At 34.7% G+C, this 27,149-nt stretch overlaps 1 protein-coding gene across 1 annotated transcript in view; it reads left to right on the top strand.

Annotated features, from left to right (window-relative positions):
- LOC121408125 (proteasome assembly chaperone 2-like) overlaps positions 1 to 23,609 on the top strand; it is a 48,626-nt gene extending 25,017 nt beyond the window's left edge. The window contains exons 5-7 of the mRNA XM_041599455.1: positions 18,519 to 18,722; positions 22,492 to 22,612; positions 23,428 to 23,609. Coding sequence (XP_041455389.1) covers positions 18,519 to 18,722; positions 22,492 to 22,495 — 208 coding nt within the window. The 3' untranslated portion in view covers positions 22,496 to 22,612; positions 23,428 to 23,609. The remainder of the gene's footprint in view (positions 1 to 18,518; positions 18,723 to 22,491; positions 22,613 to 23,427) is intronic.
- The last annotated feature ends 3,540 nt before the right edge of the window (positions 23,610 to 27,149 follow it).

Genomic DNA, 27,149 nt, shown 5'->3' with positions numbered 1-27,149 from the left:
CAACTTCAGATTTGATTTTTTTTTTCCAAACCGCTTGCTCACTACGCTTTCTCGCGAAAAATAAAACCTAAATATATATGTTATCAATCAGAAATTAATTAAAAAAACTTTGCTCAATTTAATTACTACAAAACACGCAACTTCTTTACACAGATAATAATAACATGGTGAAAATATTCGTTTGCACCAAAATGCCCTTTTTGGCATGTAAGTGCACTTTTTTTGCTCCCCCCCCTAAAAAAGGGAAAATACGTTCCACCGCCCTTGGTTGAAATGTGTATCGTCTTCATGGCTAACTGCAAAAATCCCTTAACATGTCCCTTTTCGATCAGGTCAGAGCTTATAATTAAAATTTCTGCTCGCGCTTCTTGCTCGCAGCTGTTATCTAGTTACATAGCCATCTTGTTTTGAAGATCACAAACATATTGCCCATCATAATTATTTTCAACGAAAACTATAGCTCGCGCTTCGCGCTCGCATTATTTAACAAGGGCTTATGATATATATTTACTTTATTTTATAATAATTATTGGCTATTAGGAATACCCTTTCAAAGAAACAAACAAAAATCAACTTTAAAGCTGCCGATCCGGGAAATTATGGGTGAAAAGATTTCACCCCCCCTCCTATTGGCAAAAGTTGGATCCGTCTTTGGGGGGTACCAGGGGGCATTGAAAAATACTCTTTTTAAAGTATACATTTTAGATTGATTTTCAGGAGAAGCTCTTATTAAAAATGACATCCCCTCCAATACAAATCCTATTATCTGGAGGTTACTTGCAAACGACCAACACACTTAATCCCCTAGCTGCATCTTTAAACCATTTGCTTGGACAGCATTTGCTCAGATAAAATTGAAATTAAGCATATGTTTGATCCGGGCGCCTATTCTTAAATCAATACATTCTTTGGCCACAACACACACATATATCATCGTTCATTGGTTTATCATTCCATAATATCCTGTTATCTTGCTAGAACAGCACCATTCTTGTTACCAAAATGAATTAATTTCATTTTCGGAAATAGGAACCTTATTTAATTTTCGGATTAACGACCCTTATTTCGTTTTCGGATTAACGGAATAACGAACCCTATTTCGTTTTCGGATTATCGAACCTTCGGAACAACGAACCCTATTTCGTTTTCGGAATAACGCCACAAATGTTCGGATTAACAAACCCTTTTTCATTTTTGGATTAACGAACATCGAGGTATAGGCAATTTACGTGTTTCGGAATTACGAACCTTCTGAATTACGAAAAAAAAAAAATCAGATTATAGCGGCCAATCAAGAAAAATGTTGATGAAAATATTTTTCGGCCCCCCTATTGGCGAAAGCTGGATCCGCCCCTGATCAATATTGAGACATACATAACTCGCCAATCAAAATGCGAGCATGCAGCGCTAGCTGATACGATTTGACAATCAGACCCGAAAAGGGATATTTTGAAAATTTATGGAATACACTAAAATGATAGGTACCAATCAAAATTCGGGAGCGCGCAGCACGAACAGAAAATGTTAATATTCATATTCATGTAATATTTCCTAACGGAGAACAAGGGATCATTACGAAAGGTATATAAAATCTATTTTAACTTGTTGACCCCTCAAAAAATTTTCAATCATGTCCTGATAGATCGCACACCCATCTGAGATGTTTGTGACTTCTATTTTGTTTTATCTACTTTTCCAACTTTGTTGAGAATATGCATCTTTAATATTTCTTAACGGAGAACAGGGGATCATAACTTAAGGTATATCAAATCTATTTTAACTTGTTGACCCCTAAAAACAATTTTAAAACATGTCCTGATAGATCGCACACCCATCTGAGATGTTTGTGACTTCTATTCTGTTTTATTTACGTTTCCAACATCGTTGAGAAAAGACGTATTTAATATTTCCTAACGGAGAACAAGGGATCATTACGAAAGGTATATCAAATCTATTTTAACTTGTTGACCCCTCAAAAAATTTTCAATCATGCCCTGATAGATCGCACACCCATCTGAGATGTTTGTGACTTCTATTTTGCTTTATCCACGTTTCCAGCTTTGTCGAGCAAATGCATCTTTAATATTTCTTAATGGAGAACAGGGGATCATAACGTAAGGTATATCAAATATAATTTAACTTGTTAACCCCTCGAAAAATATGTATCGCAAATTAATATGAGATGCTACCAACTTCTATTTTGTTTTATCTACGTTTCCAACTTTGTCAAGAAAATGCATCTTTAATATTTCTTAACGGAGAACAGGGGATCATAATGAAAGGTATATCTATTTGAACTTGTTGACCCCTAAAAACAATTGTAAAACATGTCCTCATAGATCACACACCCAGCTGAGATATCGGGGACTTCTATTCTGTTTTATTTACGTTTCCAACATCGTCGAGAAAAGACATATTTAATATTTCCTAACGGAGAACAAGGGATCATTACGAAAGGTATATCAAATCTATTTTAACTTGTTGACCCCTAAAAACAATTTTAAAACATGTCCTGATAGATCACACACCCATCTGAGATGTTTGTGACTTCTATTCTGTTTTATTTACGTTTCCAACATCGTCGTGAAAAGACGTATGTAATATTTCCTAACGGAGAACAAGGGATCATTACGAAAGGTATATCAAATCTATTTTAACTTGTTGACCCCTCGAAAAATTTTCACTCATGCCCTGATAGATCGCACACCCATCTGAGATGTTTGTGACTTCGATTTTGTTTTATCCACGTTTCCAACATTGTCGAGAAAATGCATCTTTAATATTTCTTAACGGAGAACAGGGGATCATAACAAAAGGTATATCAAATATAGTTAAACTTGTTAACCCCTCGAAAAATATGTATCGCAAATCAATATGAGATGCTACCAACTTCTATTTTGTTTTATCTACGTTTCCAACTTTGTTGAGAAAATGCATCTTTAATATTTCTTGCGGAGAACAGGGGATCATAACAAAAGGTATATCAAATCTATTTTAACTTGTTGACCCCTAAAAACAATTTTAAAACATGTCCTGATAGATCGCACACCCATCTGAGATGTTTGTGACTTCTATTCTGTTTTATTTACGTTTCCAACATCGTCGAGAAAAGACGTATTTAATATTTCCTTACGGAGAACAAGGGATCATTACGAAAGGTATATCAAATCTATTTTAACTTGTTGACCCCTAAAAACAATTTTAAAACATGTCCTGATAGATCACTTAGCCATCTGAGATTTTTATGACTTCTGTTTGATTTACGTTTCCAACATCCTCGAGAAAATACGTATTTAATATTTCTTAACGGAGAACAAGGGATCATAACGAAAGGTATATCAAATATATTTTAACTTGTTAACCCCTCGAAAAATATGTATTGCAAATTAATATGAGATGCTACCAACTTCTATTTTGATTTATATACGTTTCCAACATCGTCGAGAAAAGCAGGGATTTGATTTTAAGGCGCGCAAGAGCGATCGCGCGCTTCATGTGCACCTTAATCCATTTTTGGTAGCGCGAAGAATAGCGCGCCTCGCGATCGTTGACCGGGCGGAAATGCCTAAAGTCGCCCTCGAAATCACCCAAAATCATGCTTATTGCCGAGTGAATAACAACTCAATAGGCTCGAGCTCCGCTTACCATTTAAAAATCATCCAAAATCCAACACTCAAAGTCATGAATAATCCTTGAAAATAGTGAGTAGCGCAGTTTCAAATTCCGACGTTGCGTTATTTTTTCTGTACCACGTATTTCCATACACATGGTACCAAGTAGGGAAAAAAAATCAATGCAACGGTCGGGAAACAGTTGCATGTATAGGGGTCCATTATGACTACCACCATGTGCAATTTCGAATGCACATGTTTCCCCTACAGATATCACGATTCTGTGATCAAATAATTCGAATTACACAGGAAATAAATCCCTGAGACTTGTAACCTAGCATTGGTGAGTTGTCATTCGGCTTTGCTTTTAAAAACGGCTTATTAACTTCCAAAATATTTATTAATTACAACTAAAAAACATATATTTTCTTTTTCTAGGGGATGAGGTATTATATCAGACAATAAATCATCATACAAAGCTCCATCTATTTTACATGGCTGGCGGCAGGCTCACGCATTGGCGCTTTTACTAGCTAGCCAGTTAGAGCTCTGTCTCTGCCAGAGCTCTGGGGGACAATTCACTCAGTAAAGGCCTCAATGATGGTAATTGTCTGTTTCAGACAGAGTTTACATTTCATGAATATTATTCAAAACTGCCAATAAAGTTTGATGATTTCTTCATTGTCATGTATATTTAAGTTCTTAATGAATACATTCTCACCAAATTTAGACTCCCCAATAGAGAAATGAAATTTTCATGGAGATCTGCGTTTTCAAAGAACTTCAGGAAAAGTTAGGGGATGGGGGCCTTTATTACATGTACATGGCTGAGTACAGGGTATTGTACTGGAGTAGATGGAGTAGAAACTAGAACTGCAATCGTATCAGAACGATTTGCGTGCATTGACGCATGTAATTTCCTAGGTTTTGCAATCAACAAGCAATATAGAATTACCTGAAAATATGAAATGCGAATGAATAGAAACACGAAAGTTATGGCAAGATAATAAAAACAAAAATGAAGCCTTGCATTGTTTTTATTTCAGGATTTTGGCAGATTTTGCCTTCTATAGGAAATTACATTCTCGAGTCAAACAGATCTCGTCCATTTTTAGACCATATGGCCGCTCAACAGAAAGAGAGTGATAGGAATAAGCATACAAATTTCCCTGACAATTCATTAACGTAACTCAGTGTAAACATATCAGAACAATGTGCATGCATAATACGTTCGTTTATGCGTGAAACCGATGCTATAGACACTGTGTATAATTCTGTTGTTGACAATGTGTGCATTGTGAGTAGTATACCATGTGCTCAGATTGGCTTATCTTGAAATTTTCTGTTGTAACCTATGTCGTATTTGGTATCAATGGAAAGAGCATTCCAATGCAGTGACATTGATACCACTTTTGTTTGTGCGCAAGCAATAGACTGGAAGTAAATGCCATATAGAGAAAGACATTAAAAATGAAAGTTTTGCACAATAATTTTAAGCTAACGTCAGATTTTTGTCAGTTTTTGTTACAAAAGGTTGACGAACGGTTGAAGTATACAACAATACTTATATCTGCCAAGTTAGAAAGAATAAGCTTCAACAATAAGGAAATAAGAGCAAGTTGAAGTTGTGCTGGCAGTAAAGTGTATTTTGGGGTATTTCGCTGCTTTTCGGGAGCATTTTTCAGATATTTCATCAGTTGTGAGGTATATATTTTTTTTTAATGGCATGAAAGGGCATATCTTGAAGACCCTAAATTCAAAAAAAGGTATGGGTTTGCCATGCATGACGCAATGAGGAGCTTTCAAAGGTAAGCGTTTTTGAAACTTTAGAGGGCGCTATTTCAATGACGGAAGGTCAATGATGCGTGAAAACTGAATAGCATGTATGTTATGATACCGTAATCAATTCCTGAAAGAATGAGCTCAAAATGAATAAAAACAAGAAAAAAATATGTATCGCAAATTAATATGAGATGCTACCAACTTCTATTTTGATTTATTTACGTTTCCAACATCGTTGAGAAAAGACATATTTAATATTTCTTAACGGAGAACAAGGGATCATAACGAAAGGTATATCAAATATATTTTAACTTGTTAACCCCTTGAAAAATATGTATCGCAAATTAATATGAGATGCTACCAACTTCTATTTTGATTTATTTATGTTTCCAACTTTGTCAAGAAAAAGCATCTACTATATTTCTTAACGGAGAACAGGGGATCATATAGAAAGGTATATCTATTTTAACTTGTTGACGCCTAAAAACAATTTTAAAACATGTCCTGATAGATCACACACCCATCTGAGATGATTGTGACTTCTCAGTCAGTCGGCAAGCCCTGAAAAAGTAGCTTCTTTTATCCAAGTGATATTCATGACTATAGGGTTTTTGCATTATTAATGAGCTTGGTGCGAACCAAAACACCTCTTTTTATTCTGCCATTGCTGCTCTAAATATTAACCAAATTTCATGTTTTTGGTATCTTTGTAAAGAAGAAGAATCATTCTTTCAGGTCATGTGTTTGGAATTTAAAAAAAATGTTGTTATATAGGGAAAACTTTTGATATAAAACATGAAACAAAATGATTTTTTTCATGCAACAAATGTTGTTGTTTTCACACTTGATTTCTGTTTGAGCACAAATGATTTTTGGATCATAATAAAGCTGAAGATCTACGCTTTAATATGATATAATTTGTATAAGAAGATGTATCTTAGATGGGTCAGCAGCCAGCTTTTCATAGGCCAAGAACATTTAGCAGCTCAAAAACAAGAATACTGCACTCTGATTGGTCACAGAGACCACACACCCATGCAAATTCCAATGTTCCCCACACTGGGCCTCTGCAAGGTCACACTCACCATGTGGTAATCTCTTCAAATAACCCGCGCCTGTTGTTGTGAAAACATTATTCAGCCAATCAGAACTCTGGATTTTATGTTACTCTGAAATTTTAGAAATCTCGTCTTGCATCTTGATGGAAAAAGCTGGCTGCTGACCCATCTAAAAGATGCCACATATCAAGAGTGGCATTGTAAGAAAGTATAGAGTTTGAGCTTTCTGATGATATAAATAATGTTGGTACTTGGTACCTAAAACACAAAATGTTGCACAATTTGCAAGTGAAAACAGAGGAAGAAAATTCTGTTTGATGCATCTTTTCTAGTAAAAAATTCACTTATTTATCAAAATATTTTATTCAAAAGAAATAAAAAATATGAAAGAGTAACATTTACTCTTCCCAATGGTACAAAAATAATCAATTTTACTCCAGGAGAAAGTGGTTAAATTCTTTGAGAAAAAAGTCTCACAATTCACGAGATTTTGCAGGGACATGAATTCAGCCATGAGAGGACTTGGATAAATCTTGCCCATTTGCTCATTAACACAGGGGCTTGCCGACTGACTGTTCTATTCTGTTTTATTTACGTTTCCAATATCATCGAGAAAAGACGTATTTAATATTTCTTAACGGAGAACAAGGGATCATTACAAAAGGTATATCAAATGTATTTTAACTTGTTAACCCCTCCAAAAATATGTATTGCAAATTAATATGAGATGCTACCAAATTCTATTTTGATTTATTTACGTTTCCAAGATCATTGAGAAAAGACATATTTAATATTTCTTAACGGAGAACAAGGGATCATAACGAAAGGTATATCAAATATATTTTAACTTGTTAACCGCTCGAAAAATATGTATCGCAAATTAATATCAGATGCTACCAACTTCTATTTTGATTTATTTACGTTTCCAACATCGTCGAGAAAAGACGTATTTAATATTTCTTAACGGAGAACAAGGGATCATAACAAAATGTATATCAAATCTATTTTAACTTGTTGACCCCTAAAAACAATTTTAAAACATGTCCTGATAGATCGCACACCCATCTGAGATGTTTGTGACTTCTATTCTGTTTTATTTACGTTTCCAACATCGTCGAGAAAAGACGTATATAATATTTCCTAACGGAGAACAAGGGATCATTACGAAAGGTATATCAAATCTATTTTAACTTGTTGACCCCTCAAATTTTCAATCATGCCCTGATAGATCGCACACCCATCTGAGATGTTTGTGACTTCTATTTTGTTTTATCTACGTTTCTAACTTTGTCTAGAAAATGCATCTTTAATATTAACGGAGAACAGGGGATCATAACGAAAGGTATATCAAATCTATTTTAACTTGTTGACCCCTAAAAACAATTTTAAAACATGTCCTTATAGATCACACACCCATCTGAGATGTTTGTGACTTCTATTCTGTTTTATTTACGTTTCCAATATCATCGAGAAAATACGTATTTAATATTTCTTAATGGAGAACAAGGGATCATAACGAAAGGTATATCAAGTGTATTTTAACTTGTTAACCCCTCCAAAAATATGTATCGCAAATTAATATGAGATGCTACCAAATTCTATTTTGATTTATTAACGTTTCCAAGATCATTGAGAAAAGACATATTTAATATTTCTTTATGGAGAACAAGGGATCATAACGAAAGGTATATCAAATATATTTTAACTTGTTAACCGCTCGAAAAATATGTATCGCAAATTAATATCAGATGCTACCAACTTCTATTTTGATTTATTTACGTTTCCAACATCGTCGAGAAAAGACGTATTTAATATTTCTTAACGGAGAACAAGGGATCATAACAAAAGGTATATCAAATGTATTTTAACTTGTTAACCCCTCCAAAAATATGTATTGCAAATTAATATGAGATGCTACCAAATTCTATTTTGATTTATTTACGTTTCCAAGATCATTGAGAAAAGACATATTTAATATTTCTTAACGGAGAACAAGGGATCATAACGAAAGGTATATCAAATATATTTTAACTTGTTAACCGCTCGAAAAATATGTATCGCAAATTAATATCAGATGCTACCAACTTCTATTTTGATTTATTTACGTTTCCAACATCGTCGAGAAAAGACGTATTTAATATTTCTTAACGGAGAACAAGGGATCATAACAAAATGTATATCAAATCTATTTTAACTTGTTGACCCCTAAAAACAATTTTAAAACATGTCCTGATAGATCGCACACCCATCTGAGATGTTTGTGACTTCTATTCTGTTTTATTTACGTTTCCAACATCGTCGAGAAAAGACGTATATAATATTTCCTAACGGAGAACAAGGGATCATTACGAAAGGTATATCAAATCTATTTTAACTTGTTGACCCCTCAAATTTTCAATCATGCCCTGATAGATCGCACACCCATCTGAGATGTTTGTGACTTCTATTTTGTTTTATCTACGTTTCTAACTTTGTCTAGAAAATGCATCTTTAATATTAACGGAGAACAGGGGATCATAACGAAAGGTATATCAAATCTATTTTAACTTGTTGACCCCTAAAAACAATTTTAAAACATGTCCTTATAGATCACACACTCATCTGAGATGTTTGTGACTTCTATTCTGTTTTATTTACGTTTCCAATATCATCGAGAAAATACGTATTTAATATTTCTTAATGGAGAACAAGGGATCATAACGAAAGGTATATCAAGTGTATTTTAACTTGTTAACCCCTCCAAAAATATGTATCGCAAATTAATATGAGATGCTACCAAATTCTATTTTGATTTATTAACGTTTCCAAGATCATTGAGAAAAGACATATTTAATATTTCTTTATGGAGAACAAGGGATCATAACGAAAGGTATATCAAATATATTTTAACTTGTTAACCGCTCGAAAAATATGTATCGCAAATTAATATCAGATGCTACCAACTTCTATTTTGATTTATTTACGTTTCCAACATCGTCGAGAAAAGACGTATTTAATATTTCTTAATGGAGAACAAGGGATCATAACAAAATGTATATCAAATCTATTTTAACTTGTTGACCCCTAAGGACAATTTTAAAACATGTCCTGATAGATCGCACACCCATCTGAGATGTTTGTGACTTCTATTCTGTTTTATTTACGTTTCCAACTTTGTCTAGAAAATGCATCTTTAATATTAACGGAAAACAGGGGATCATAACGAAAGGTATATCAAATCTATTTTAACTTGTTGACCCCTAAAAACAATTTTAAAACATGTCCTTATAGATCACACACCCATCTGAGATGTTTGTGACTTCTATTCTGTTTTATTTACATTTCCAACATCGTCGAGAAAAGACATATTTAATATTTCTTAACGGAGAACAAGGGATCATAACGAAAGGTATATCAAATATATTTAACTTGTTGACACCTAAAAACAATTTTAAAACTTGTCCTGATAGATCGCACACTATTCTGAGATGTTTGTGACTTCTATTCTGTTTTATTCTTTCCTTTCGTCAATTATATTTCGTCATGGAGAACGGGAGTTCATAACGTAAGGTATACAAAATATATTTAAAAAGTAAAAATGAATAAAAATAGAAATTAATGAATCAGTATACACTGTATATAGAAATCATAAAACGATTAAACATATATACAAAGAGAAATTAACAAACACATTTACATATTAAGTTCTGAGTTACATAACTTTGTGAAAAAAACAAAAAAACAATAATTTAATATGAATCCAGAAGATATTTTTTAAGTTTTCCTTTGAAATTTTGTATTGAATTACATTGTATAATTTCCTTTGAAAAAGAATTCCATAATTTTGGACCAGTAAAACAAATGTCTTCTGTGCAAACGATGTTCTATTCAGAGGTAAATGAAAGGAACTCGCCTGGCGAGTGAAGTGCTTATGAATTGTATCATTTTTTACAAACATATTATCAAACGGTAACGGTAATTGTTTATTAATAAACTTGTACATTAACTGTCCGAGTTGAAAAGAATATAAATCTTTAACCTTCAAGACTTTATTTTTCAAAAACAGAATATTTGTATGTGCCCTGAAATCTGCATGACTAATAATACGAATCGCTCTTTTTTGTAATATAAAAAGTCTATTAATTTGAGAATTCGCTGCGTTACCCCATGCAACAATTCCGTAATTCAGATAAGGTAAAATTAACGTTGAATATAATGATAACAAAATATAATGGGGTAAGAAGTGACTTAATTTTCTAATGACACCAATATTGCGAGCAATGATTTTACAAATATCAATATGTGTTTTCCAAGAAAGTTTATCGTCAATGATCAGTCCCAAAAATTTAGTTGATCGCACTCTTTGAATAACAGTATTTAAAATTACATCTTTTGGTACAGTCATAATCTTGTTGCTAAATAGCATGTAGCTAGTTTTTGCTAGGTTAAGAGAGAGTTTGTTAGCTGTTATCCAATTAGAAATATTTTTTAGTTCGTCATTGAATATTTGATCTGGGTCGGGGTGCGACAGAAATATATTAGAGTCATCAGCGAAAAGTATAAATTGAAGCAATCTTGATGACATATCAATATCATTTATATAAGTAATGAATAAAAGTGGGCCAAGAATGCTGCCCTGTGGAACTCCACAAAGAACAGGTTTACGTTCAGAAATATTACCATCAAGTGAAACGAACTGTGAACGCCCGGTTAGATCATTCTTGAACCACTTTAGTGGTTCCCCTGTAATTCCATAATGAGAAAGTTTATAAAGGAGAATATTATGTATTGTATCGAATGCTTTTGAAAAATCTAAGAACATACCAATCGTATTCGAAGACTTGCATAAGCTTTGGCAACTGTTTGAACTAAAGAAAGTATTGCATGGGAAGTGCTACTCTTTTCTTGGAAACCAAATTGAGTATCGGATAGGATGTTGTGCTTTTTAAAAAAACATATGGTTCGTATGTGAACTAATTTTTCAAGAATTTTAGATAAGTTTGTAAGCAATGAAATGGATCTGTAGTTACTTGCTAAAGAACTATCACCCTTTTTGAAGACTGGTATTATCTTAGAAATTTTCATTGATTTTGGAATATTTCCCGATGATAATGACAAATTAAATATATAAATAAGATTGTCAATTATATAATTCATAGTTTTCTGTAAAAGGATGTTATCAGTGTTATCGAAACCTGCACTTCTATTTAATTTTAGGCTTGATATAATTTTAATTATATCCTGTGCGTTTGTAGGAGAAAAAAACATAGAACTTTGATTTCTATCTCCCAGATATTGATGAAATGAATGGGAATTTGTTGGTATACTTTTAGAGAGCTCAAATCCAATTTGTGAAAAATAATTATTGAAAATATTTGCCATCTGAGCTTTATATTCAATAATAGAATCATTATGCATAAGCTTAGTTATCTTTGAAAACTTTGGTCCATTATTGATGCTAGAATTGATCAATTTCCATGTTTTTTTAAGATCATTCTTGCATTGATTAAATTGATCATGGTAATATGCCTTTTTAGCAGTACGGATGACCCCTGTTAGTATATTCTTATAATTGGTACATTGGCTCCGAGTATTCTCAGTTAATCTTGATATATATTTATAGTATAATCAATTTTTTTTATTTATCAAACGAAGAATTGAATTCGTTATCCAAGGTAATCTAGGTGATCTTTTCTAATTTTTAGACTTGGGCTTTGCAAAAGGGATATTGGGAAAGTCGTTTGGCTGATATTGATAATAATGATAATAATATGTCCATTTATATAGCGCAGTTACTATGTGCATATACTCAACTGCGCTTTGATACTTGGTATCATATTATTACCCCGGCTGTATTGATTAGAACAATTGAACAATTGAACAATTGATTAGAACAATACATGAAAATTGGGAAATGATCAGACATGTCTGAGATAATTATACCAGCTTTAAATTCTGAACGAATATTGGAGAAAAAATTGTCAATCAGAGTTGCGGAAGTATTAGTAATTCTAGTGGGTCTTGAAATAAGTGGCAAAAAGGAGGCAGAAAGGAATGTCTCTAAAAAGTCACCAAACATCTTGCATGAGTTTCACGTCACATGACCAAGGTCAAAGGTCATTTAGGGTCAATGAACTTTGACCGAATTGGTATTTGTTGAATTACCATCATAACTTTAAAAGTATGTTGGTCTAGTTCATAAAACTTGGACATAAGAGTAATCAAGTATCACTGAACATCCTGTGCGCATTTTAGGTCACATGACCAAGATCAAAGGTCAATGAACTTTGGCCATAATGGGGGTATCTGTTGAATTACCATCATAACTTCGCAAGTTTATTGATCTGACTTTTGAAACTTGGACATAAGAGTAATCAAGTATCATTGAATATCCTAGGCAAGTTTCAGGTCACATGATCAAGGTCAAAGGTCATGTGAGGTCAATGAACTTTGGCCACATTGGGGGTATTTGTTGAATTACCATCCTATCTCTGTAAAGTGTATTGGTCTAGTTCATAAAAGGTGGAAATAAGAGTAACCAAGTATCACTGAACATCTTGTGCGAGTTATAGTAGTTTTCAAAGTCAGCACTGTTGCTATGTTGAATCGCGTGATGCAGGTGAGACGGCCAGAGGCATTCCACTTGTGTTTTATCTACATTTCCAACTTTGTCGAGAAAATTAATCTTTAATATTTCTTTACGGAGGACGGGATAATAACGAAAGGTATATCAAATCTATTTTAACTTGTTGACCCCTAAAAACAACTTTAAAACATGCCCTGATAGATCGCACACCCATCAGAGATGTTTGTGACTTCTATTCTGTTTTATTTACATTTCCAACATCGTCGAGAAAAGACATATTTGATATTTCTTAACGGAGAACAAGGGATCATAACGAAAGGTATATCAAATATATTTAACTTGTTGACACCTAAAAACAATTTTAAAACTTGTCCTGATATATCGCACACTATTCTGAGATGTTTGTGACTTCTATTCTGTTTTACTTTCCTTTCGTCAATTATATTTCGTCATGGAGAACGGGAGTTCATAACGTAAGGTATACAAAATATATTTTCACTCGTTTGCCCCTCAAAACAATTTAAAAGCATGTCCTGATCCGCCACCGTTTTGCTTGCGCGACTCTCGTAAACACGGAATGGTGTTTTTTTTATTGGTTCTTTGTACAGGAAGCTAGCCCCAGGCAACCCCTATTCCCCCCTCTCGTAGATCCGCCCGCACGTCACGCGCTGCAAAGCTCATCTTCGCTGCGATGTTGATCCGACGTGCACGCCGAACACTGACCTCATTTTATGTGAAGTGTACGCTAGCGCGCTGTGTGTGTGTAAGTGAACTTGTACTATTCAGTGTATTCTGGTGCGACGCTCCGGCGGGCGCGGATTAGCCAATAGCGATCGAGATAATAATTGCCCCGTTCCCCAGCGTGTACGGATTATGCAAATGAGCTTTAATGTAGAATATAACGGTACTTCGTACTAATCTCTTGGAACTCCTTTGCACACTCTCATTATGGAACAATAGCTATGCACACGTTGGAACGCATTTGGGCATTTTTTGCCCAGATTCTGATATGTTGTAGTTTAGAATGTACCCTTTCTCCTCAGTAAACATAAATTTTCATTTTGAGAAACGCGTCATGGCGTAAAACAGCGATGAAAAGAGGCATGTCATTTTTCCTCATTTTGCGTGTAATCTCTATGGGACATGACTTTTTCTCAAAACTAGATTCTATATTCCTCTATTTCGTGAGCTTTATCTCCATTTTTTCTTGTTAGTTATCCATGAGCTTTTAATATGTTGTAGCTGAGGTTCTTAGCTTTCGAAAGTGTTGCCTTCATTTTTTGATCAGATGCCGGGATCATGCCCGTTTTTCGCTTGCAATATTGGATTTGTAATTCTCAAATTTGCTTATGTCTAATCTCTATGGGGAACGTATAATCCCTATAGGGAATATCGTGGCTGAATGGATAACGCACTTGACTTGCGTTTTCGGGGGCGCAGGTCGAGTCTTGGGGTAAACAAGATGAGTTTTTTTCCTTTTTTTTCTTTTTACCACCTCGTACATGATCCTTTATGACAATTAAAAGGTATAAAAGTTGAAATTTAGCAAGATAAAACAGATTATAATTACTTTTTTTCATATCACATGCATTGCCATATATTAAAGCGATCTTTTTCACAGTACTTTATCATCTCGAGTCTTTCACAAGTATTCTATCCATAATGAACATTCAGTTGTCATGATGATCATATTGATCAGCATGAATATGGTGATAGTGATCATGATGCTGAGAATAAGGACAGACCACCCAATTCGTCCGCATGACGAATTAAATTCTAGTATTTCATATGTGTATCTAAAATTTACTTTTATGTAAAGTGTACCTAATAGAATACCTTCAGTTCAGCATATCTGGCAAAATATTTTCTCAGATTACATTTGCTCATATTGAAGGTTTGGGGAACTTTCGCTCATAGAACAGGGAGGTTTCTAAGAAACAAGTGAAAAATTGATCTTGGGATGATTCTGAGGACTTTCATAATACACTACGTGTAATTTAAAACTAAAATCAGCTACCGTACTTACTTTCGTCTTATAATTGTTTTGTGTATTTGTATTTTGTAAAGTACAAATATTTTGAAAGAAACTTGTTTCTGATTCATGGCCGTACGCAGCAGGGGTGGGGGGGCAAGTACCCTCCCCCCTCGAAATTTTGAAAACTTACATTTAGTTGGCGCCGCTTTTCCGACGGTGGCAGCATTTTCAACACTGAAATCTTAACCAAGTTTAAGTTTTTGAAATGTGATCATAAATTAGAATGTATATGGACCTAGTTCATGAAACTTGGATATAAGAGTAATCAAGTATTACTGAAAATCCTGCCTGAGTTTCAGGTCACATGACCAAGGTCGAAGGTCATTTAGAGTCAACAAACTTTGGTGGTATTGGTGGAATTCTCATCATAACTTTAAAAGTTCATGGATCTTGTTCATAAAACTTGGACATAAGAGCAGCAATGTATCCCTGAATACCCTGTGTGTGTTTCAGGAACATGGCTTAGGTCAAAGGTCATGTAAAGGTCAATGAACTCTAGCCATGTTGGGAGTATGTGTTTAATTGGCATCATAAACTTTTGCACATGTCTTAGGTCACATTGAGGATGGTCAAAGATCATTTTGGACATATTTTATTATCACATTAGTGTTTTCTTCTGTGAATAACTATTCATTAGCTGTTTTCACTGCTGCTATATCGAATTGCGTAATGAAGGCGAGACTGTCAGAGGCGTTCCTCTTGTTTTACTCACAATTTTCACAAAATTCACCCAAAGCTTGCAATAAATCCTTCAATTTCACATTACAAATGCAAAAGCTTCCCAATGACATGCTCGGTCGCTCTGCTGTCCCACCCCAAGCAAAAAATTTCTGCTACGACCATTCTATGATTGATTATGTAATACTTTTGCACATGTGCCAGACTCGGACTCAGACATGCCGGACTCAAACTTTGAAGGCTGCTCACTCAGTCTGGGACTCGGACACAGAAGAGATCAAACTTAAAACAGGCATTAGAACTGATTGGTCCTAGGCTGCGTTTATGCGACCTCGACCCAGAATCATGATTTGAATCACCATTTGAATCATGATTCAAAACAGCAGCATGAATCACGATCCAACAGAATCAGCGTTTATACGACCATCTTTCTAACGCTGTTTCTCCCTGAATTCGGGCCGATCCAGTGCGCATCACAGTGCGCAGTTTGACCCAGGAAGTATAGATCAACATTTTCGCACGTGTTTCTAACTTCACGTCAGCTGCTAGATTTTTGCTGCCGCCGGAGCTAACGCGAGATCGTTTGTGCAAGTGCAACGCTTACTCGGCTTCTGAAAAATAAATCTTTTACTTCCAGAATTCCGTGTATTGTACCTCGTATTGTTTTTGATCGGGAACCAGAAGGGGTCATCATCCTCCCTCCCACCTCCCGATCGATTTTTCTTGTCTATGATGGTCCTGTACTGGGCACGAATTCTGTTAATTTTGTCTCGACAGGCAGTGCCACATCTCCGTTGAAATCCCTCCCTCGCAAGCGCCGCTGAAAGGGATCGTCTTATTTCTGCGAATTCCGGTAAGGGATGCTTGTGCTTCAGGATGAGCCCAAAGCGCAAGCAGAGCCCTGAGTTCATCGTCAGTCCAATTTGTGCCTTTGGAACTTGAAGAAATGATGGATGAAAACAGTGAAATATACAAATTACGCTACAGTACAACCCCGGGGGTACAATACACAGAATGATAATTCCTAAATGCTGGCAATACTGCTACACGAAAATTAACCTGCACGAAACACAGCTCGCGCCTTTGCGCGCGTGTCATAGAAACATGATTCAAATCACGATATCGTTCATACAACCTTTTTCGTTCGTGATTCTACAGAAACGTCTTTCCAAATGCCCCTTTTTTCGTGTTTCATGTTTGTGATTCTAATCATGATTATATTCAATTTCGACTAAACGCAATCGTGATTCTGCAGAATCGTGATTTGAATCATGATTCTAATCATGATTCTAGGGTAAAAAAGTGTCGAATAAACGCACCCATAGAGACCACGCACTATTGCAATTACAAAGTTTCCACATTCTGGCTGCTGCAAGGTCACTCACCATCTGGTAATCTCTTCAAATTACCGTGCCTATTTTGAAAACATTAGTCAGCCAATCAGAACTCTGAATTTTATGCTTCTCAAAAATTTCAGATATCTTGTCTTGTATCTTGATGGAAAAAGCTGGCTGCTGACCCATCTAAAAGGTCCCACGTATCAAGAGTGACATTGTAAGAAGTATAGAATTTGAGCTTTCTAATGGTATAAATATTATTTGTGCCCAAAGCATTTTTATTTTTGCAAGAAAAAACAGAGATTCATTTGAATCATCTTTTCAGTCCTAAAATTTGCTTATATATCAAAATATTTTATTCTAAAAGAAATTACCAATATAAAAGAGTATTATTTGCTCTTTCCTATGGAACAGAAATGGATTTTATTTGAGGAGAAAGTGGTTAGATTCTTTGAGAAAGAAAGTCTCACAATTCACAAGAATTTGCAGGGATATGAATGCAGCTACATGAAGAATTGGGTAAATCCTGCTCATTAATATAGGGACCTGCAGCCTGACTGTAAAAAATTCAGTTAACTTTGTTTAATCCTGGCAGTCCAGTGGGTGCTCAATCTATACTATGTTATGTTCACTATGTGTTGTATTACATTGTACCAAGTTGATATGCTTTTCATAAATAATAATGATAGATATTAGAATCAGAACGAGTTTTGTTAGTAACAACAAAATAAACGGCCAAACTCTGATGCATTAGCATTATTGAATCGATAATTCCGATGGATGTACATGTATATATATATAACCATTTTTAAAGATAATTTTAGAAATGCTGCTATCTACTAGAGATATGATTTTTTTTTCAAAATGCTGCCACCAGATGTTCTCATACTCCTTTTATGCGGCTAAACCCAATTATGCGGCTAATAGCAGCATAATTTGGTCGTAAAATCGGAGGAGGACCAGAGTTATCCGCATTATTTTGATGCTGCAATTATCCGCATAATAGCAGCATCGGGACCAGATTTTTACTTTATGAACGCATTTCGAAAGTAATGCGCATAATTGCCATGGAGCGGTCACAAGGTCACCCTTTTCCAACGCAACCGCATCGGAGGGGGTGTGTGCGGTTGCCGTAACGATTATCCTCCTTTTTCAGGACGGGCGCTCGTAAAAATAGTGTGGATTATTTTCGGAGTTTATGAACACAATTTTTATTGAATTATCCGCATTACTATTAGGAGGCTAATTGGAGGATAGGTTTATGAAAGGTGTATCAGTCATGGGAACCTAGCTTGAGTCAACAGTAGAAAAGGAAGAGAGATTCAGATAATCTTTTCAGTTTGATTGTTAGGAATTATTTATCTGACATCACTTTGGCAATCTTTTAAAAAAATGAATTATTTGATATTCTCATGATGTAACACCCTGATATTTTTCATATTTCTTGCACAGCAATATATGTAGATATTTGATGACACCTTCCCTTGAGGCTAAGAGAGATGAGTTTGTATCCAACCTCTTGAAGTATTCTCGTCTTGAGAAGAAACCTGTAGAAGCAGGATTAGAGTTGACAAGCCAACAAGATGACATTCCAGAGGCAGGTAGAGACATCCATCTACCTGGAGGAGGCATTGCTAGAAAACTCTTTATTGACTGGTAAAAATACAAATCATTTTTTTTTTAAGTAACAGTTATGCAATAAAACAAGGGCCTTGTTGCATAAAAATTTATGTCATAATGACATAAATTTCGATCATGACATAAAATCATGCATAGCTTATGTTGTTGACATAAATTTCGTTGCATAATAATATTTATGCATTGTTTTAGCTTATGTCAAGTTATCACGCGATATACATAAACTGAATAGTCATGAACGAGCCTGTGTTGACATAAACGTGGCATAAGTTGTCATTTTTCAGCCGCAGGAAGCTCTTGCGAAAAAGGGTCTTCGGCTTCCTATTTCGACGGGAAAGAGGCATATTTAGGTATGTATCAAATTTTCATTGTTGTATATCATAGATAATAGATATATCTCACGTTCTGACCAAAATTCAAAGATTCTAAGTACGAAGAGATGTTTTAAATAAATCATTATCGCCGTCAATTTTATGTAACGATTGCTCGGATACTCTCCGGCTGCTCTTAGCCGTACAACGCTGGCAGTGCTAGCCGGAGGTTCCGGCGTCTGACAAAGACAAATAATGCATGGAATCAACACCAACAGAACAGTGTTAAATAATCTTCACGACATTGAACATTGATTTTAAGGTTGTGGCGTCAGATAAACACAGATAATTCATGGGATGAACACTGACAGAAAACAGTTTTAATTAATCTTCACATTTTATTGGACATTTTCAATGATTTGAAATTAAGATCTAGGCCTAGGTGTTTTTTTTTAAGAGCATCCATGTTCTTCCTGGAAAGATCTACGTTAACGTTACTCGTTAGGCCTAGTCTAACGTTAGAGCCGGACTGTCTAACTACGATCAGACTAGACACTCTAGAGTCTATACAAAACAGCTCTGTCACTCACCGTGAGGGCCTAGCCCAGGCCTAAATAATTAGTTGTGCTGAGCCTATGTAGTATGTATTGTTGGGAGATTAAAAAAAAAACCCTGAAATTTAGGCATGTCACTGTCAGTGTCAATGCAGGGCTAGGCCCTAGCAAGTAACAGCTTGGCCCCTTTATTAAGTTCTTGTCTAGATCTAGATCTATCATTATCTAGTTTTCTATCTAGGACTAGATCAGGTCTGGGGTCTAATTTAGACTTAGTCTAGCCCTAAAAATTTTTAAGTTAAACTTGTATTACTTAGGTGAGCTGAGCTGGCCCTACCATTGACTAGGCCTACCCTGGTTTGGGCCTTGGTCCTGGCCAGTGAATGAGGTGGTGCAGCCCCTGGACTGAGTCTGGCTGGGGCTCCTTCGATTCATTCTTTTATTAATAGATCAAAATCGAGACCTAATCTAGTAACTGTATATAGCAATACAAGAGATCTAGAATAGATCTAGCTCAGGGCCCAAAATTGAAACTGTGTTTACATCATTAGTAAACTAATCATTTGTTGGGCTATATATCATCTATATGAAACAAGTAACATAGATCTACTAGAACTACAAAAGTTACTTTAGATCTATTCTATCAAAATTCAAATACAATTAAACTTAGACCTTTGGCTTTTTGGGAGACGGGTCCTCCACTGCCGACGCTACAGTGATGGAGCCCCCTGGGTTTATGATAGAGCTATGGAATAGGGTGTCTAGCACTAATATAATATTGTTTTCTAGTGCCAGGAGTAGAGGCCTAGATGATTTATTAGTTGGTAGATGTGCACTACAATAACATGTGTAGAGTATAAGACCCTAGCAGCGAGTGGGGGGGGGGGGGTCCCTCTCTGTTCAGAAAAAAACAAAGTGATTGGTGTGTAATAAAGGTGATAAAATAATTTAGAAAATCCTGGGTCACCTTCTTTGTTAACGAAGACTGGAGACTACTGAACAGGTGAACAGGAAGGGAAATAAGGGGGGGGGGGGGAGAAAAAAAAGAATTACACACTGAACTAATTAAGTTAAACACTGAACTGAAAAGACATGTAACTTCACGAAAAACTGATGAATACATTGTATGTTAATATCTAATAAAGATATTATTGTACATCTATGATGGATACACATTTTAGTTCTTTGATTTGTTTTACAGGTTAAAAAAATTATCGAATGCCTTTTCTATTAATTTACAAAACAGTGCACAAATAATATGCTTGGAGAAAAGGCATTTCAATTACTGGTAACTACAGTATTTGGTTTCTGATCTGTGGATAAAAATAACCATGATAAATGAAATTCTCTTGATGACTGTTATTAAGAATTCCTCATAGTACATTCTATTCATTGTGCCTATTTACTGTAAAGAGGATTTCTTTTAGATCAATTATTAGAGGGGTGCTTTTTTTAGAAAACAAATCCTGGGAATTTGAAGTAAAGAAAATACCTAATTGTATAAATAATAGAATTATAGAGCTTACAATTTTCTTACCTATCAAAACCTATCTTTATAAGAAGTATTTATCTATGGAGTGTGTAAATCATTTTTCTAACATTTAAAAAAAATAAAGCCTAAATGAATCACTTGTACTATCCTTTTGATATTGCACCCTAAGTGATAAAAGGTGCAAAAAAGTGGCCTTGTCATTGCACCCATAGAGTTCGTTTACACAATAAAAGGGGCAACATTTAACCTTTTATAAAGGTGCATATATAATACTTAATGATTAAAAATGTTCAAATTTTTAACCTCTATTACATGGTTAAAATCTGCGCCCTATATGGTGATTAATACATGTATAACTTATGCTTCACCCATAAACAATTAGCACCCCTTATTGTAACAACCCCTAAGGTTAAAATTTGAATCCTGATTTTTAGTGTGTTTATCAAACCATTTCAAGGTACCTCATTTGCCTTAGAATAAAATATTGTGTAAAGCTGTACCAACACCCCTGTCAAATATATTTGACAAAATTTGTAATGATAAAAATATATTTTTTGTCTCACCTGCGAAGCAGAGTGAGACTATAGGCGCCGCTTTTCCGACGGCGGCGGCGTCAACATCAAATCTTAACCTGAGGTTAAGTTTTTGAAATGACATAACTTAGAAAGTATATGGACCTAGTTCATGAAACTTGGCCATAAGGTTAATCAAGTATTACTGAACATCCTATTAAAGTTTCATGTCACATGACCAAGGTCAAAGGTCATTTAGGGTCAATGAACTTAGACCTTGTTGGAGGAATCAACATCGAAATCTTAACCTGAGGTTAAGTTTTTGAAATGTCATCATAACTTGGAAAATATATGCACCTAGTTCATGAAACTTGGACATAAGGTTAATCAAGTATCACTGAATATCCTGCATGAGTTTCACGTCACATGACCAAGGTCAAAGGTCATTTAGGGTCAATGAACTTTGGCCGAATTGGGGATATCTGTTGAATTCCCATCATAACTTTGAAAGTTTATGGATATGATTCATGAAACTTGGACATAATAGTAATCAAGCATCACTGAATATTTTGTGCAAGTTTCAGGTCTCATGATTAAGGTCAAAGGTCATTTAGGGTCAATGAACTTTGGCCATGTTGAGGTTTTTTGTTGAATAACCATCATATCTCTGTAAGTTTATTGGTCTCGTTCATAAAAAGGGGACATAAGAGTAACCATGTATCACTGAACATCTTGTGCGAGTTAGAGTAGTATTCAAAGTCAGCACTGCTGCTATATTGAACCGCGTGATGCAGGTGAGACGGCCAGAGGCATTCCACTTGTTAAAAGAAGGGACTTCAGTTGTTTATACAAAATGTAAATATGAATTCATTCTCATCTGTTACTATATGAAAAATTTGGTATTCACTTTTCTAACAGGTGACCCACACAAACGGTGAGAAGAGGTAAAGAGAGAAAGGGGCACAGCAACTGAAAGGAGAGGGAAGTCCAGACACTCTACCATTGTCTGCCATTGAATAAGAAGTCTCTCTTTGGTGAGGTGAGTCTTTATGTAAAGTTGAGTTTATTGAACATTCTACTTGTAAATACAAGTATACTACTGTACGGTAATATCTATTCTTGTTTATTTTATTGTTCTTAAGAGCAGTTGTAAATGTGATGTCCTGTTATAGTAATTTTCAAATATGAATCTCTTAAAATTCATCCACATCTTGTAATAAATTCATTTTAAATTTACTCACAAAAATGGATAATATCAATCTCATGAATTTTTATAGAAATTCAAGTTTTAATAGACAACCGAGCCTTCTTAATATTTCAATTAATGATAATATTATTATGGAATGCATTTTCAAAAATATGTAAGAGCAACAACAAAATCTAGGAAGGCTATTGGATCCATACTATTTTAACAATTTTTTTCCACTTAACTTTTGCAAGAGATTCAGATTTGGTTGATTTATATTTTATTAGAATCTCAACAAAGAGACTAACAATGAGAGCTTACAAGCATAAACGCAATTTAAGTGCATTTAAGAATAAGATAATAGTAGTAGTAGAAGGGTATATTTTCATTTTCAAATAACACCACATATGAAAATTTTCTCAAATGACTTGATTGAAATTAAATATATTCTGACTTTAATTATAAGGATATAAAAAATCATATTCGGAAGCTATTTACCCAATTTTTATTTAACATTCTATATTTTTTTAATCATGCCTGTGATTGCAATCTCAAAAGGCTCTTTCATAATCTTTTAGAGATACATCATACACGTAAATGTATGTGAAAACTCTGCTATTATCAAGTTGAGTTGCTAAAGTTGTTTTCACTGATTCTTCTTATTTCAGATTGTTCAAGAGTCAAGACTGTTGAAGAGGTGACGTCATGGACCTGGTAGCACCTGGCAAGGGAACTATATTACTGTTCATAAATGTATTACTCAAGTATCGTAAAAACGCTTTAAAAATTTGAACATTAACAAAAGTACTAATTTTCATTTTTCAAAGATGATAATCATTATATTGACATTGTGGATATATTTTATGATTATCATAAAATTATTATAATGTAAATGATGATAGGTCATACGAATACAAATGAACAATAAGAAAAGAAGACAACCAAGAAGGAGGAGGAGAAGAAGAAAAAGAAGAGGAGTGGAAGAGGAGAAAAGGAGAAGAAGAATAAATTACAACACTGTGAGTTCCTCTTCATGATATTACAGAAATCTTCATCTTTAAGTAGAAATATTTATGAATAATATAATGTATGAAAAATACATTTTATTTAAATCCAAGTTCCACTTTTAATCATGTTTATAAAGTCATAGGATGGGTGACAAGATAACATTGTTTCACAAATTTTAGTGTGTATTTGTTTTAAAAGTAATAAATTTACATAAAATGTTATTCTTTTTGCTTCATCTCTTTGTTGCTTTTATTGAATCGGGGGGGGGGGGGGGGATGAGGGTAGTCAAAATATGATTTGGCCCCCCTGTTACATCCACAAATGTAATAATCGCCCACAAATGTAATAATGCCCACAAATGTAATAACACTTTACCCACAAATGTAATAACGCCCACAAATGTAATAACACTTTACCCACAAATGTAATAATGCACTTTACCCACAAATGTAATAATGACTTTACCTACAAATGTAATAAATTTGAAGTGATTTTTGGCGAATTCGTTCTAAACTAATATCCTATAGTAATGCGTTCATATAGCACAAAAGTTCAAAGTCTTTTTTCCAGACCCGGTTAATGAAATATTACAGTACAAGTCCAAGTTTTTTTTAATTGCCGGGTCTGGAGGAAAGAGTACGTTTTAAAACTCGTGTTATTCCACGAGAATACGAATATAAGATCTTATGTTAGAAGATTTCTTTTCGTAACTGTTTTAGGTCTGGAATAAAGACAAAACTCTAAACCTCTTTTAAAACAGGTTCTTAGGTTGAAGGTTTGTTTGGTCTTAGACTTTTTTAATTCTTACTATTAGCATTTTTTTTAAAGAAAAAAATGGTCGGGCTGAAAGGCTACGCTATATCCAGCATTAATAAGATTATGGGGTCTTTATACTGTTTTTTACCTGTTATTCATAATGTTTAAATAACAGGTAACCGGGTCTGGAGAAAAGACTACACTTGATTCTCAATTTACTCTTAGTGCATATATTCACAATATACACCGTATAAGTTGAAACAACAACAGAGACATTAATTCCACCAGTTTTAATTTACTGGGTCTGGAGAAAAGACTAAGCTCGATTCCCATTTTTTCCACAGGAATATCATTATTTTTTAAATAACTGGGTCAGGAAAAGGACTTTGGACTTATTAAAATTCTTGAAACAACCGGGTCTGGAAAAAAAGACTTTGGACTTATATCACAATTTTTTAAACAACCGGGTCTGGAAAAAAAGACTTTGGACTTTTATTATATTTTTTTAAACAACCGGGTCTGGAAAAAAGACGTTGGATTTATATTATAATTTTTGAAACAACCGGGTCTAGAAAAAAGACTTTGGACTTGTACTTTGACGTTTTATTAACCCGGTCTGAAAAAAAAAAGACTTTGCACTTTTGTGCTATATGAACGCATTACTACAGGATTTTAGTTTAGAACAGATTCGCCAAAAATCCCTTCAAATTTATTACATTTGTGGGTAAAGTCATTACATTTGTGGGCGATCAAAAATTATTACATTTGTGGGTAAAGTGTTTTTACATTTGTGGGTAAAGTGTTATGTGAAGGCGGAGCGTCGCGCAGTACCGTAGACTAGACGTAATTAAGATTTTACCCTCTATCTGCTAGTGTAATTGACAGCCAATGTCATACCTCTAATACTGAACAGTATTGCAATAAATTTTGAAGCTGCTTACTATCGCTTTTCCAAACCAAAATAAGAAAAATCCCAGAAAGAAACAAAAATCTTGCTCGCTGCCTTTATAATGTGCAGCTAACTCAACTTGCAGACTGTACGTGTTGAAGCGCCATCTACCGGTACTGATTGCTTTGCAGCAATGGAGAACGTCGCCAATTAAGTCAAGGAAGCAATGATTTTTAGGCCTTATCTGCAGTTGAAAAGATTTATAGTTTCTTCGTGCATTTATGAAAATATAATTTTACATGTACATCGAATTTGAGTGATTTTTTAATTTGAAGTAAAATATTGATTTCATATGAACAAATTCGACTTGAATTGGATTGAGAACAATTATATATTTATTATTGCTAACGTAAACTGGTATATGTAATAATTCGAGCATGAATAATATGTCATTTACATTTTTTTATCACAAATGTAAGAGTGCATTGATGAAAATATAAATTTTGTAATGAATTTGAGTTTTTGTTAAATTTGTTGTATACGGTACACGAAGTTGTTTATCATGTGTCAGCTTGTGATTTATTTCATGAAATATGAACCCTCATTACTGAACAATGGCCGTCCTAATCTAGCAGTTATGAGATTACGTAACATTACGCGACTTGGTAAACAACCTCATTACTGAACAATGGCCGTCCTAATCTCGCAGTAATGAGATTACGTAACATTACGCGACTTGGTAAACAACCTCATTACTGAACAATGGCCAGCTAATCTAGCAGTAATGGGATTACGTAACTTGACGTCACACCGTTATAGATTAATAATTGTAAAAAGAAGGAGTATCTCTACTAATCCGGGTACGTCTTTTGTCTATTAATTATCTTCTGTTAACGAGTTATGATACTTCAAATGTATAAAAAGGAGACAGTTTGAGATGAAGGCAACCATTATTCATTAGGATTAGCTCCGACGACGACCGAACGAATTGCTGCGACATTTGTGTTACCCTTTTTCTCTTCTGGTGATTTGTTTTCGGCCTTCGCATTCGCTTCTACAGACTATTTGGTATTCAATTTTGCTTCAATCGTCGGAGATACCGGTGTTAGGACCTTTCTTGCAGACAAGGTAGGAGGTTATTGGAAGTCTCCCCCCCCTCTAACCTTTCCTCCTACTAACAATCTAAACGCAAAATAATGGCGGGTGTCGATGAGTCCGACGACTTTGAAATCGTCACCAACAAAAAGAAACGAGCGAGAAACAACAGCTCGCCAGAAAAGAGCGAGGCTCCACAAAACGTGCCATCGCTACAACAGTTTGTCTTGCTCCAATCGAGCAGAAAAAATCAATTGCAAAACTAAACCCAATTCATGTGGCAAATGAAATAAAATCTAAAATTGGGGAACCTAAAGAAATAAAGTGGGGACGTTGCATCCTCATAAAATGTAAGGATGAACGGCAAAAGAAAAGGGCCTTAAATTTAGACTCCATTGACAACATGCACTTAAAAGCATTTATTTGGATGAAAACTCCACCAGAAAAGGGTGTAATCACGGGTATCACTCAATCCGTCACGGACGAGGAGCTCCTTGATGAGCTTAACTCACAAGGAGTGACCGCCGTGAAAAGAATAAAAAAACGGGTAAACGGCGAACTCACAGACACCACCGCCATTATTTTGTCATTTAAGCAGGGCGAAGCGCTGCCAAAAAGTATCCATATTGGATACATGACTAA

This window comes from Lytechinus variegatus, chromosome 2, assembly GCF_018143015.1.
Source record: "Lytechinus variegatus isolate NC3 chromosome 2, Lvar_3.0, whole genome shotgun sequence".
Taxonomy (NCBI): domain Eukaryota; kingdom Metazoa; phylum Echinodermata; class Echinoidea; order Temnopleuroida; family Toxopneustidae; genus Lytechinus; species Lytechinus variegatus.
This window is presented reverse-complemented; position numbering and strand designations above follow the sequence as displayed.